Genomic DNA, 15,883 nt, shown 5'->3' with positions numbered 1-15,883 from the left:
CAAAATTCATCCAAATCACTAATTTTATGCAACCTTTTAGCAGCCTTCATTGTATTCACTATTTGGAGTAATTGCACAGTTTGTTCTGAATTGTTATTGTTATGCACTGAAAGGGGTCGTTATTTCAGTCAGTGATAGAAAAAAGGTCCCTTAAGAAGAAAAGGTTGAAATTGACTAACTAGCTATAATTGCAAAGTGGAAACGTAAATGGAGAGACAGTATGTGTTGTTTGTCATGTACAAGTGTACCAATGCACCATAATGGCTCCATGGCACACAGAAAAGGCGCTTTATTTAAATTGTAGTAAAAATAATAACCGTTCAATTATCTTTTCAGTAAATTTCACAAGATTAACACAAAAAAGATTAAATAAAATATTTGGCCAAAAAAATCTTAATCTCAAGATATGATATTGCAACATCTAACTGATTGTCCTGGCATGAGTCTCTGACATGGCTGCTGGAATGATGTGCCACAGGAAAAAAAAGTTTGAAATTTGATTTATTTCGTTTCGTTTTTGTTCGGTCGTTAAGAAACACGCTGTGGTATTGTAATGACAGTGAACCACAGCCCTTATAAGCTGAGCTGTTTTTAAGGAGGCAGGCAGTGGACTCGTTTCTGCCTCCAACGCACAATCAGTGCGATTGAAATAAAAGCTCAGTCACTCGATGAAGCTATTGGCTGGGAGGCTTCAGGTCCCTGCGCACTGGCGATGGACCGCTCTCATAAACAGCGCTCACACTGACTCCACACACACACGCACACACACACACATCAAAGTGAATGGGAACATGTCGCAGTACACTCTGGGAGGTAGGAAGTGTTTATTACTTTTATCTTACTGTCTATGTTTAGTCTGCAGTCTCTATGTGGCGATTTTGTTTCCATTTGTAGCTTCATTATTAATTTGAAAAAATGCAGATATCAGGATGTGGCACAGATTCAGTGATAGAAATAAAATATGTATATTATGCTGAAGAAGAGCTGGAGGTTGCTGAAGGAGAGGGGTCTTTAGGCTTTAGACAAGTCAGGCATGAAGTATAGAGAGCTGTTACTCATTGGGTCCTTTAGTCTGTTTGTTTTAGATAATTCTGTATAAATAACGACCAACAGTTTGTTGTCAAAGACACTTATGATTATGATTAGTCTAGCCCAGAGGTTAGCACTTTCTGTCTGTCTGTTTCTATGAGGATATTACTAATGCACTGTTTACTGTTGAGTGGAGTCCATGCACACCACACTAGCAGAAATACACAGAAAAACACTTGCTTCAAAGATTTCTGCACTGAATGCTGAAATGGCACAGGTCAGGTTTCATCATTACCTCATTTGGTTTATAATCATACCCACTGGCCGGCCAGTCTGAGTCATATTTTAGAGCGACTCCATCAGCCTTTATTTTCTAACAACACTGCTGCATTCAGCCCTTCTGTACTTTCTTTGTTTAATGTGAGGTCACTCGAAGAGGTGTCTGCTCTTTGACAGGGCTGAAATGGATCTGCACTGACAGTTAACGCTCACTTACTTTAATAGTTATCTTATCTTTATAAGTACACACCTTGTGCAGCGTGTTGTCTGATAAGCCTCTTGTGATAAGAGCATCGATGCATGGTACTTATTGGGACACACCCCTCAGATAATTAGATGATATTTATGTTTTTCAATGTCCCTTATCTAATTTACCAAATCTGCTTCTATAGAGAAGATGTGGTGCACCTAAACTCAACACCTCCTCCTAGATTTAATGCTAATTTATTATTATATATTATTAATTTAATAGATTTGTGTATATGGATAAATATATGGACATTAATAGCAATGAACCATAGGGTTTTTATTCTCTTTGCTGGTTGTTCAGTGTACAATGGTCACACAGCTATCCAAACTTGTTTTCATCACTATCCACCAGGGTGTCTGATGTATGAGTCATCTCGATACAGCCTCATTATCTGACATTAAATGGACGTCAGGGTTCAGCTTTAACACCTGCATTCTGCCTTCATGCTCCCATAGAGCTTTATTTTGAAATTCTGTTCAATATTTCATGTGTTTGTGTTAATTACAGTATGCAAAACTTAATTTCAGGGAAATCTAAACAAAATGATTTAAAAAAAAAGGCATGAGATATGTTTCAAGTGATGTAATGTTACAGCCTGTGATTTGAATATTCTGGTATATTATCATGATATACAGTAGTTTTTGTAGTGGAACATTAATACAGAATACATATGCAGAGTAATGTTGTCAGTGTGTGTGTGAAAATGTTTTATCTAACTTGTAACGGTTTCTGTTTTGTGCATGTACAACATTGTAGTTTAACTGATTAAAATCATAATGCTGTCTATGAATGTGTAATCAGTAAAATGCTCAAATGATGAATACGCACACACGCACACACACACACAATTTAATTAAAAGGAAAACTGACACCAACGCATTGTGTGTGCACCGCTCCTGCTTTGGCTCAAAGCAGTAACTGTGACGATATCATTGATAGAATTATGATTAGGACCCTAAGACATTTCCTCTTTAATCTCATCATGGAAGCAGAGTGCAGACACAACAAGATAATGTTTAGAGTCAGATGTCCTCAGATCTTTCGTAATGAACTTGGCTTCATTGGGAGTTTTCTTGACTGATAGGTCACTCAAACAGCACAAAACTGATATGATTTGTTAGTTTGTGACACTACCATCTCAGTTTCTCATTCTCATCATGGACACAGTGTTAAACCATGTCTGCTTTGTTTTCTGTCTGTCTAGTCCACCTGCAGATCCTGCTGGCTGTGGGTCTGGCTGTGTTCTGCTACTGTCTGGTTCTCGGTTGTATCCTTTGCTGTCGCAGACGGAAGAGTGTTTCATTGCAGGATAAAGAGGCAGTTTTTTTGGCTCCTCATCCTGCTGAGAGGGTGACTGTGACATTGACTCCATCTCCATGCACTCAACCTGTCAAGCAGCAGTATGAGGAGTTAGATGGGGATGTGCTGGAATTCCCTTCCTTCAAAAGCAGCTCTTCTCCCTCTGAGGATGACCTCAGTGCTTTGCCCTTTGACTCCAGTCCTACCAGATCAGCTGAGCTGGTGCAGTCACCTGGGACTTCTTTTCCGATGCGACGCCTCAGCACGCCGGCTGTTCCCTGCTCACCCAATAAACGTACAAACCATGGCAGAGCCTCTCTTCCCTCCCTCACTAAGCTGAGCTTGGTGACCAAGTCCCGTCGGGCAATGGGTCGACGCAGCACAGTGAGCGGGGAAAGTTTTCTTTACAACGAGAGCAGTCAACTGACTGTCGGTGCTGCTAGATCTCCCACCCAGCAAGGGTATAGGTCACAGTATGGATCCAACTTACTGTCCATCCCATCGAAGCCTGCTCCTCTCCTACACTTCTCTTTGCTCTTCTCCTCTGCATGCGGCACCCTGGCGATCAACATCCTGGGGCTCTCAGGGGCCAGTCGAAGGCGCAGTGGGGTGTTTGTCCGGGCTAGCCTTCCTCCCTGCTGCCCCTCCCCTCAGCAGATATCCTCTCGGCGCCGCAGCCTCAGCCCAGACCTCCAAAACCAGAGCTTTGTGCTGCAGGTGGGCTCTGTGGAAGAGCTGCGCACCTGTACCTTGAGACTTGCTGTGTACAGCAGGGACTTCTCAGGCCTAAGAGAGGCTGCGCTGGGGGTGGTGGAGCTGCCCTGTGAGCAGGTGGATTGGGAGCCTGACACCACCACCACCTACACCAGACAGCTTAGCCCAACTAAAACCAAGCTGAAAAAGGTATTTGGTGATTGGATGATTTAATTCATTTCATTGCATGCGTTACAATTCAGCCTCTCAGAGCAGAGTGTACAGAGTAAGAAACCACACAAGTGCATCGGAGAACCGAAGTCAAAACAAGTAGGACCCGGCTATCAGCAACTGGACCCGAGCCCAAACAAGCTCTGATAACTATGTCTAGATAAAGGAAATCAACACCGCTCCCTTGTTGGTAAATACAAAGCTACTGCCAGCTGGTTAGCTTAGCTTGGCACAAAGACTAGAAACATGAGGAAACTGCTATCCTGGCCAAATCTATCTACAGGTAACAAAATCTGCAGGAGTACATCTTTGAGATTTTCAGGTGGTAATGTTTTGATCTTAAATGCAGATGAGAGCAGGATGGATTGTGCATGATTGAGTGTTTCTGAGTGGTGGGAATTATTTGTTTTTTGGCCACTGTAGGTGCAACATAATTTTTTTTTTCTTTTTTACAAAGTCGGCATTTTCAGTTGATTTAACAGATATGGAAACTACGCACGCAGGCGTACAGTATAAATAGCACATATCATATTCTATCCATGAAGGAATGTAGCGTCTAATCAGTTCACCCATTAGCCAGTTTTCCACTGTTGTTAGTCATGGTGACATTGTTGTTAGAGACTGCAGAGCAAACAAGCAGAGTGCAGCAAATTGGCAGTGCGCCCACGCCGTGCCCTCTGCGGCTCTGTTGAAACACTGCCAGAGGACATAATAACAGGCTTTTGAAGGGAGGGGGTCCTGATGTTTCAGTGGACCTCACTCAGTCCGTCACTCTGACTCTGGCCAGAATAATTTCTCCTATTTTACAGTGACGTGAAAATCAAAGTGAGATGTAGTTATCTCTGTCCCTCCTCTCATGTCCATGTATGGCTCATCCTGCCCCACACACATACACCCACTATTGGCATCCTCTTTCTCAGCTGCCGGGCGTGGAGGAGGTTGCTTTGAAAGAGCCGGGGGATGCTCAGCAATCCGGATAATTCTTTAAAGAGTGGGTGTGTATACGGAGGCTGCAGTGACTCCATCTTTTAATGTAGGCACTTCCTGCATTTATAGTAAAACACCAGGATTTGTAATCAGTGTAATGGGACCAGCTGGCAAACTGATGATTATTCATCTGCATTACTTTACTTCATTTGATATTTCATGGTAATAGAGGGCATGACGTGGCAGAAATTCTAGGGCTGCACAATTTTGCTCAGGGGGAGGATGATCATGACAAAGTGCTGCTATTGATTGTTACAATGATCAGCAAGTTCTCCATTTTCTGGCAGTCACAGTCATACATCATTCTCAGCAAGTGCTTTCTCTCGTCAGCCAATGAGAATATGAATAACATTAGGGATGAATATAGGAATGATGAATCTTTAAACGATAAACTGATGACAGAATTGGGAGTAAGTTATACTTTGTCCAACACAAACATGTCATGATCTGTTGCTACATCAAGCTGTTAAAACAGAGCATCATGGTGATCCCCTCGTGTTGTTTTGGAGAGCTATAATTGAGATAATGTTCTGGGTCTCTTTGGCTTGCTAGATGTTCACCTTTTAGGCTCTCGTTCTCTCTTTTACTTCAGCTCCAAACAATTTTGTTCTGTGTCGAAATTGATTTGAGCTTCTGAGCTGAAAGTAGGTGCTTATGGTTTGTAAAAAAACAAACAAAAAAAACAGCATGTCTTTCGTGTGCTCGACCGGCAAGACAGCCACACAGTCACAGGCTGCCGAGTTGGAGAAATTACTCAACATTACTAGAATACCAGGATGTAGAAATTTTGCACAACAAACTCAACTCTGATAGACTATTGGATTATTAATACCTAACCTGCAAAGAAATACCTACTAACATATCCAAGAGTTAGAAATCCAGATTTTGTCTTCAGCACCTCCTGAGAATAATATCTGGGTCTTTAGCTTGTTGGATATTTAATTTTCTTCACCAGTCATTAGTTTTTGCCAGTTTCCTAGAAAATTCTTGTTTTTATACAATATATTTGCTAACTATAAGGCAAACAGATTATGATATTCATTATTATTGAAATATTGTTGATGAACATCTGGCACAAAAATGTTGATATCCAACGTATCGCTAAAGTTAAACTTTTTTTTAGGTTAGGTTAGGTTGTTAACATAAAGTAGTGAATATGCAGATGATATAGTGATGCAGCCAACTTTTTGGAGCAACCTTCATATCATCTCTTCATTATAGGCAAAGAGGGATACAACAGATTTTACTGCTCAGTGAAGGGTGGTGTTATGAGAAACAAATCAGCATATATCTTTCTATTTTTTTTAAATAATTAATGACGATAATTAAGTTTGGTGAAGGGTTGAAAAACTTTACTACCCTGAACAACAGATCTCTTGCTACTGTATAACTTTGAGCTTTGTTCAACATGTGTGTTTGCAGAATATCTGTCTCTTTCTTAAAAGGCAGTGTAAGTGTGAGTGAGAAAGTGCTAGTGACAGACAGAGGCAGTGAACCGAAAGTCACTTGTTGGATGAAATCACATTCACACTCTGCTGCCCGGCCTCTGAGAGCTGCTGGCGGGCTACATCTCAGCCAGTTGACAGCAGACTGTGACTCACCGGACCCAAAACAATGCGAGCTAATGAGATCTGACGTGAAATCAGATGGAAATTACCATCATACTTATACATTAGATATAACTTTTATCCAAAGTGACTTAGTGCATGAATGTATTAGTATAGGATAAATGGTCAAATTGGCTTAACACTTATAGCTACATATAATTATAACCAATATCACCGATTAGCTGGAAATGATTGAAAATGGGATTCAGATTTAGCCCAGCTGAGCTCCTCAGGCAGGTCAATCCAAGATGCCTCATGAATAAAAACTCACTGTCACTTTATTTTGACAGGCAGCGAATCACAGGGAAACCCTCTGAAGCGGAACTGAAACATTTCTTCTGACAGTATCAATGCCTTGGTCGACTTGCTCACTAACTGAGCTATAGAAATATATTCACGAGCATGGGTTTTCTCTCGCCGGTTTCATTTCATTCCCCGCCTCCCAAAAGATGAAGGGAACATCTGCTGAGTGAAAGAAACCCCCCTCCCCTTTGCCAAATTTCTAACTCACTTTAACTCCCCCCTGTCCTCCCCTTCCCACCTGCAGAGTGTGAGCTCTCAGGAAACATTTGGTCACAGGAGGAAGAGCTCGGTGTGTGTGCCACGGGCTTTAGGCCAGCTGTTCATCCTGCTGCAGTACCAAACGCTGGCCCAGCGCATCAAGGTGATGGTCCGAAAGGCTGAGAATCTGGCCAAGCTCACACGGATCCCTGGAGCTCCAGGTAAAGACCAAGAATCCTGTTGGTGCTGATCTGGTGCACCGTACAGAAGGTTTACATGCCCACCATAATTAAAAGGCAAAACAGGTTGTTGGGTGGTGCCAAAGAAACCCATGTGCCACATCTATGGTTTGGGAACTACAACTAGTGAATAAGATTAGGGAAAGATAACAAACCTAAAAATAGGTTTTAAGCAGGACACTCTCTTTAAGACACAACAACAGCTGCTTTGGTTTGGTTAAATAAAATTGTAATATATGTAATAAATACAATTCTTCATCCTGGTTTTCCTTCATAAAACCTGAATAAATGATTTTTTTGGACACTTGGAGGCAACATAAACAAAATAAAACACAATACTGACATATTATCGACTTTTAAGTTGAAGCTGCTGTCTATTTAAACATCCAGCAGTAGTATTCATTCATCCAGTAATAAATCTGGACACTTGAACGATGAATGTAAATCCAATATTCACTCTTCATGTTTTGCTCCCAGCCAACTCCTATGGGTAATATCTGGCTCTGCTGCTGCTAAATGCTACACTACTGTATTGTGTGTGTTACTGTGTTCTCTGGCTAGTCGCTAACTTTGTCTGTCAGGATGCCAAAAAATCAAAACAATGAGGTGAAAGATGATAAATCACTGAAGAGTTTAGAGGAACTACAGAGTCAAGTGATAATTCTCTCAACAAGTCATACAGACAAGTAATGATCCATAGTCAGATTTAAAATTGGATCTCTGTATTATTATTTATTAGATTTCTTTCTAGTTCCTCAGTTTTACATACAACCTTTACCATGCTTTAAAACCCCAAAGTCCTGCCTCTCAACTCCCACCCTAAATTTACATAAATCATGACCAAAATAAGCCTCATAATAAATGCAGAGCTCTGGGTGGTACTTTCCAGCTTCAGCTGAAAGACCACCTGAGCAACCCAGGAGGGAGTTACAAGGAGGAAAAATTTCCAGCTGTATGAACAGAAACATGTTGCTAAAACTGATGTGTCACAGCATCAGCCTGGGCTTTAGACACATTCAACTCATGTGCCACACTAAAACTTCCTAAACAACGTTCTTCTCTTTGACAACATCTATGAACTTTAACAAATAGATGGATATTATTCTGAACTGTAATGTTGTGATTACACATTGTAGGTTAAAGCACACCTGAGCACACTGGCTAACATGTAAACATCTCATAAGGTTTGCAGTCTCTGTCTGTATTCTCCTCTATTCAGCCGCAGTCAGACAGACCGGATCCCTGATTGGCTTGTAGTATAATAAGATTAGGAACCGATCAACCCGATGTCATTTCCCCTCCTGTCTGTATCATATCTCACTGCATCTGATTTAAAGCTCTGCTTTGATGATGCTGGTGAGGAGAGGAAGATGCTGGAGATTCTGTATGAGGAAAACAAATTTAATGTTTTGGCACCTAAACTACATGGTCGACTAGATTTTCTCTGTCAGTTCGAGATCAAATAGTTCCTGAAATCTATTAGATCTTTGCAGGTGGCTCTTGTCTGAAAGTGACATGTTGCTTATTCATTTTAGTAAATCCAATTAGCATGCCAGAATTGATTTACAAGGGAGATCATTTTTTGCAAGAGATGATGCAGAGTTGGATCAATGACAGTGGAGAGGTGTTCAGAGAGGATTATGAGGATGCAGATAAATGTGAAGATTAAGCAACACACAACACACAAGACTGCAGTCAGCGTACAGTTATATATTAATATGACAAAAATATCTGACATAAATAAACAAAGTCATGACAGAGAATGTCTTTTTCCCCCCACAGACCACTATGTTGTCATCAACCTGCGTTTAGATGGAAAAATCATTGGTACCAAGGAGACCAAAGGGACCAGCGGTCCAAACCCCGTCTGGAACGCTCCCTTCCTGTTTGACCTGCCGTCTGGTGACATCACTCAGCTACCATTGGTCCTTGAGTTTATTGTCATGCAGGTAGGAACTTCTATGTGAGTTAATAAGTGCCTTGTGTACATTTCACAGTGACATGTGGTTAGATATTGGTAACTGAATATCTTCTATATCTGAATTTTTTTTTTTTAATTCAGTCTTCTCTATGTGTCTACAGGGTCGTCTCTATACAAAAAGCAGTATTCTGGGTCGTGTGTTGATCGGCAGCGATGCTTCAGAGGCGGGACAGGGACACTGGAAGGAAATGTGCAGCCGGGGTCAAACAGAGACAGCTCGTTGGCACACCATCCAATCAGACCTGCTGTAGGATTGATAGAGTGAGTGAAGCAAAAAGATTATGGTGCACTCTAATCTTCTACTCTTAAGGTATTTATTTTTAGGTTTGTTGTTGATTAAACTAGAGAGAAAAATATCAAATATAAAGATGGTCCATGAGTATGTACAGTGGTTTAGAGGAGCTGCTCACTGTATGGATGAGGGATGTGCCGCTGCTTTCTCCATATCAACAGTGTTCTGCGTCCCGACATTGTGATTATTTCCACTGTGACTTCTCCAAACTGTAATCTGTATAACTGTGTCATTCTGGTTGTATGTATGCAAATTGTGCTGATGTTGTGGTACTGTTTGTATTGTGCCCAGAGGCTACAAATGTTAGCGTTGACAAGAACTTTGATTGATATTCAAACAATTACTGAGCATATGTGTTGATATTCTGCTCGTGGTTTGCTGTGGTGTGTTATACTGTTCCAGTATTTGTCCACATGCTATAAATGCCTCTCTTTACTAACACTGTATGTAGGAGGCCATTACAGTGGCCTCACTGTGTGTGGCATGCCTGCTGAATTATTGTTTTTTTTTTTTCTTTTGTTCAGTTCCCAGGAGGATTTGTTTGTTGTACTCTCTTTTCATCCACTCAGAGCTTCATAAACATGTGAAGGCTTGACGAATTACAGATACCACAACTTAGATTTGAATACAGCTTTACTGAATTATATTCAGCCATCTGAATTTGGCCTGCTAATGTGCAGTAAAGGCATAATAAAAGGTATAAGATAGTTAGAATTTGATTTAACCATAATACAAATCACATGAATATGAGAATGAAGAACTACCTTGCATTTTGCCTGCTGTGCAACATGATGTCTTTACTAGTCAAATGACTGTCACCAAGCAACAGCAGTACCAATTAACATTAGTGACTGACTATCATGCACTACCACTATACACTGAACCACTACACTATACATTGTGGCTCCGTTGCTATTGGATTTTATGAATCTGCAGCAGTGATTCACGAGTCCTCTCAATACAAGAGAGGCCTCAGTGGAGAACAGCATTACAATCGATTGCATGATGACTTTTGACGTTCTTAGCATGGCCTGACAGTTTTCTCTGCAGTCAGTGGCACACTGCACTCAGTAAATATAAGACAATCTAATGAATTAAATCATCCACTAGCCAATCGATTAATGCCAAATTTATTTTTGCATTGGTATTGGAAAAAAGTAGGAATTCCTCAAGTGGAGAATACGAATACCTGTTGTCATCTTTTTAGGCATGAGGCAAACATTAAAATTACACTTTTATGTCAGGAATTAAGTAGACATTTGTCTGGTCTGTTGATATCATCATTTGAAATGAAAGATTAAAAGTCCACACCACATTGCCCAGCCTAAAGATGTCAACATTTCTTGGCACTTTTATTTCAATATTTGAAAAATGTGACACTTTTTCCTCTAACAAAGTGACGACGGTGTGAACAATTCTTAACATTTGTCAGACTTCACATGTATAATGGCATAATAATGAACAATGTCATAATAATGATGGAATATAATAAGTTTTAGCACTAATGTAAGGTTTTTAGAGTGGAGTTATTGTGTTGTGTTTGTATTTATTGTATACTGACCATGTTGATGCCTGCTGATGGCATGTATTGTCTGAACTGTATATGAATGTCTTTGCGTTGAAAGGGGAACTATTTCAAAGAATCTATTGAATAAATTGATATAGTATATAAAGGAAATTTGCCAAACAGATGTGGATTTTATTAAGTTTAGATGATGACCTAAGAATCACCTTCAGAAGTTGAACAGCAGACTGATGATGTTATGTAGCCTTCTTAGTGATTTTATGGCAATATGGGGAGAGTTTCTGCTTCACAGCTGGGAGACTTGCACTCAGTGAAATAAAAGTCAATAACACTTAATTGGAAGTATTTTTTTTTTTAATTAAAACTCAATGCACTCACAGAATCATTAGGCTTGCTTTGATTACTGGAATAAAAATTCAGTTTTTATGCAAAATTCATTCATATTTCATATTCCTGAGAATCATCTGGTCCTGATAAAGATTTGGCAAACAAACTCCATGACTGAATCTTTCAGTCAATGTTTCCTATTCACAGTGGGTGACATCCCTCCAGATAGTTATAAATATCCACAGGATGTGCAATCCAGTAGTGATGTAATTTAGCTCCCTGGGTGATCCTATGTCATATCAGATAACCAAACAAATGTGAGTACTGCCACATACACAGTATATAAAACATACATTAAAAGGTCACACATTAATGCACACACCCACATAAAAAGCCACATCTCTGTTCCCTGTGAGTCAGAAAACCATCACAATGTATAAAATGTGTAAATGTGTATCATGAGCCCAGTTGGATGGAAAACACATTCTCACACTTAATTACACTCATCATACCAAGTCAGGCTTCCTATTCTGCTTTTTTTCCCCTCTTCCCTCTCAATACAAATTGATGGCTCCTTTCTTCACTCTGTAATTTGCATCACATCTGTCCACGGACACAGGATGAGGTCCAGAAAAGCTCCAGATGTGCTTGAGGGAATAATTTCATTTAACTAATGTTTTCAAGGTATTTATTTTCAAGTTAGCACAATACAAGAGGTGCTTGGTGTAGTGCGTATACAAATTTTTCTTATTTAGTGGCCTGTCTGCTGCTTGACTTCAGGGAGTAATGATTATTATGAAATCATTAGCCACAGAAGATTTTGCAATAAATACAGACCCAGTGAGACAACTACATAACTATGCACTTTGAAACTATTCATTACTCCTTTCACTCATGAAAATTGGACAACTATGTCATGCCTTCGCCATCCTCACTCACAGAACACTACTGAACTGAACACTACTAAATAATTCGCATCAGAGGGGATTTATAAGTGGGTATACCCAAAGCTGACTATAAAATAAACATATCCCTATTTATACCCTGTAATACATCACTCCCTACACCCAACTGTGGTTGTCTTCCACCTAAAACATAAGCGCACTAACTACAAGAAGTAAAATAAGTCAATCTAAAGTGTAACTGATATAGAGGATTATCTGAAAATTTACAATACTGGCTGAATTAAAGTGAATTTGGGCAAGTATTTCCTCTGCTTGTGCTTCTGTGTTGCTTAGGAATAAAATCCTTTAAACATGAAAGCACAAAACATTTCACAGCCTGGTAAGTGTAAACAATGTGAAATAAAATCCTTGGCATGAGGCTATAAAGCATTTGATACAGACATGGTTCTCTTTTTTGTTCATTCCTCTGATCTGCCCCACGCTCCTGGGGGAGGCTAAGTAAATGAGATTTTGTTGATCTATCCGCAGTGTAATCTTCTGTCTGTGTAGGCCTGCAGTGACTCTGCCACTATTACAGATAGATACATCAAAACAACCCACATAAAACCTGCATAATTGCACTGCATCTGTAATTGTGTGTATTTACTTTTTTCCACACTATAGGGGCAGGATACAGAGGGATTTCTGGTGCTGCTGTCTAATAAATCAGCCTTTATAAATGATTTATAAGTTGAAAACCAACCAATGATTAAAGTCTCAGGAAACGTGATTTTAAAGCATGACATCAAAGTTAAGCATCTCATTAAATATCCACAAAAATATGAGTAAAAATATTCTTAATTTTTAGAAAACTTAAAAACAGCTCAGTTTGCTGATCAGATCATTTCTCAGGTGTTGCAGATCATGTTTTGATTGGCATCTCTCCCTCATGGGGACCGGCACAGAAGCTTAACAATGTATTGCTGTGAACAATATCAATATCAGTTTCAGTGTATGCTATATTTAGAATATTTCCACAGCTTTACTTTGCCATCAGACAGGAAACTGAAGCTGTTATCTACATTCTTTTTAAAGTCAGGCTAGACTCTTTTTTACAGAAACTGTGATTTTACTGTTAGACAAGACCGATTAGAATATTTTAATATTCTTTCTATATTCGTCTTATATTTATAACCAACCTGTTTTTCCACAACATAAGAACACATGAGTTGCTCATAATATTTTATCTTATAATATATTATATTTATTAATATAATATATATAATAAGTATTAGTACATTATTAATTAACCATAAATTTGTTTATCATTTACAAATTAAACGTTCTTTGTGCTGCTCACATTATACCTTGTTTAACAACACTGAATGAGTGTTTTGTAATGCTGCACTGTTGTTTAACAACACTGAATGAGTGTTTTGTAATGCTGCACTGTGAACCACAACAGATTGTTTCATGTTCTCTCCTGTGATAAATCCGTTACGTAAAATAAAACTACCTGTACACTGACTGCAGACTGGACACTGTGTTCTCTCCCATACAAAGAAAAAAAAAACAAGTCTGTTCACTTCAGTAAGCAGCAGTCCCTGACTCACAGTCCCTGAACAACCCTCCATTAGTCTGACTGTCGACTGTGTTTTGGCACTATTGATCCACCACGTGCCAGCTTGTCAACCTGTGTGCTCACCTCTCTGACTGCTCTCTGGATACAAGTCAGTCACAAAGTTTTATTCATTTGTGTGTATGGGCATCACAGATGGTGTGTGTAAAAATGTGTAGTTATAAACTAAACTGTGGCACATTAGCATAGAAACTATCATTATTAACTATTAGATTGGGCTGATAATTTAGAAACTAATGACCTCCAGCCTTCTAACATCTTCTGCACTGCACTGCAGGATGCATCTGTGACTCATTCCTTCATACTTGTGCTGCCTCGGTTGCCTTTACTAGTGCCAACAGTCTGACATTTACTGCCCGTCACTGTGCACCTGTGTTCATCTGAGGAGACAGCGGGGCCTTTCTGTTCTGGGTATAGACGGGACATGTCCTCCACTAAATTGGATCCTGAGGCGTGCTCAAGTCAACTGATTCACAATGCTGTCATGACAAAAAGATTAAAAACTTTCTAATTCTTCTTTAAGAACACAGAAAAAAAAAAAAAAACTTCCCACACACTGCCTCATCAGTTGGATTTCAGTATCACTGAGTTTGTTCAGACTTTCATGGAGGTCCAATGGTAACATAATGAGCAAAACTAGTTCATGAAGCAAGGGGACGTCAGGAGGTTTCTTGGTCAGTTGGAGTTTGATCCAGGCTGAAAAGACTCAACAACTGTGGCTATGGATTACCACGAAATTTGGTACCAACACTCCTGATTCCCACACAATGATTCTTAAATCCTTTTTTTTTAAGATTATTTTTTTGGCCTTTTATGATAGGACAGCTGAAGACAGACAGGAAACAGGAAGCAGAGAGAGTGACACGCAGTAAATGGCCGTCCGATGCGGGATTCGAACCGGGGCCAGCTGCAGCGAGGACTATAGCCTCCACACATGGGGCGGCCGCTTAACCCACTATGCTACCGACCGCCCCGACACACAATGATTCTTAATATGACTTTTTGTAATTTGAAAAAAATATTTTTATCTAGTGCTGCCATTGGTTGACATCTTTAGTTTAAATATACAATTGAAACAAACTTTTGGATGGATTTCAGTGAGATGTCACGTTCCTGACAGGATGAATTGTTTAACTGAATTGTGTTAAACTAATTTACTAAAGTCACTTGGTGACAATAGCAAGGAAAAACTCAGGACTCATGTGAACCTGTTTTGTAACAGATGTTTTAGATGTGAGCTTTTACTTGAATGTGTGACAAAGCTACACACTGAGAAAAATTAAGAGATTGATTGGCTGTCTGACACACTGATCGATAATTTGGCTGTGTCAACATTAGCAAAAAAAAAAAAAGACAAACTATGTGAACGAAGTGACACAGCCAGCTTACATTTCACAATCAATCAACCGACGTAATGTAAGAATAGGGTGCAGTATGAGCTCAGTTCTTACGCTGATATGGACAAATTGATAATAAAAAAAAAATGCAGCGTTGTGAATATTATCTTAGTGCTGTTGTGAACCACACTAATTCAGCCTTATGACTCAGCCCTCTTGGCCACATACAGTATATTGACTGTGTTCTACTTCCACTCAGCACCCAGATCAATAGGAGTGGCATACCTTAGGAGAGCCCAGGCAGTCGTGACCTCTGCTGTCATCCTGCTGTAGTTTCATCAATGGTAATGCACTGTGACCCCATGTTGGAAATTTTAAAACACTACACCGCAAAATCACACATCTGTGTGAAGAACATGAGAGTTTTCCTTTATTGTTTTCCTAAACTTCCCCCAAATGTATGGAGTTTGTATATCAGGCAATTCAAACTGGCTAGATGTTGATGAATCATGATGACCTCTCCATAAAAGTAAAGTATTTTTTACACCATTTCACCTGTATTAGAGAGATACTGTAATGTCTTTTCAAGCATCTCATCAGTATGAGAAGAAGCTTGGCAGTAGCTTCCTCAGACTCCTCCAGTTAAAGCTCCTGAAGCCTTTCAACGGAAACAAAACAAAATCTTCTTCAACTGTTCTCTCAATGCAAGCTGAAAAACACAGAGACAATCAGTGATCTTTACTGACTTTATTTTATATTTGTGTGGGCCTGAAAAGATACTTG

General features: G+C 39.6%; 1 protein-coding gene across 2 annotated transcripts; it reads left to right on the top strand.

Annotated features, from left to right (window-relative positions):
* Positions 1-593: 593 nt before the first annotated feature.
* On the top strand, positions 594-11,229 carry LOC104920765 (uncharacterized). 2 transcript variants are annotated; one of them, XM_010733129.3, is made up of 5 exons: positions 594-813; positions 2,763-3,760; positions 6,923-7,097; positions 8,898-9,064; positions 9,198-11,229. In XM_010733129.3, the coding sequence occupies exons 1-5, from the start codon at positions 669-671 to the stop codon at positions 9,345-9,347; spliced, it is 1,635 nt and encodes a 544-aa protein (XP_010731431.2). In that variant the 5' UTR covers positions 594-668; the 3' UTR covers positions 9,348-11,229. The 2 variants fall into 2 exon arrangements, with proteins under 2 accessions (XP_010731431.2, XP_027136831.1); XM_027281030.1 differs by having other exon boundaries at positions 8,898-9,078; positions 9,198-9,364.
* Positions 11,230-15,883: the final 4,654 nt, after the last annotated feature.

The sequence above is a fragment of the Larimichthys crocea genome, chromosome VIII, assembly GCF_000972845.2.
Source record: "Larimichthys crocea isolate SSNF chromosome VIII, L_crocea_2.0, whole genome shotgun sequence".
Lineage (NCBI taxonomy): Eukaryota > Metazoa > Chordata > Actinopteri > Sciaenidae > Larimichthys > Larimichthys crocea.
Note: the sequence above shows the minus strand (reverse complement) of the source record. Positions and strands in the feature narration are given on the sequence as shown.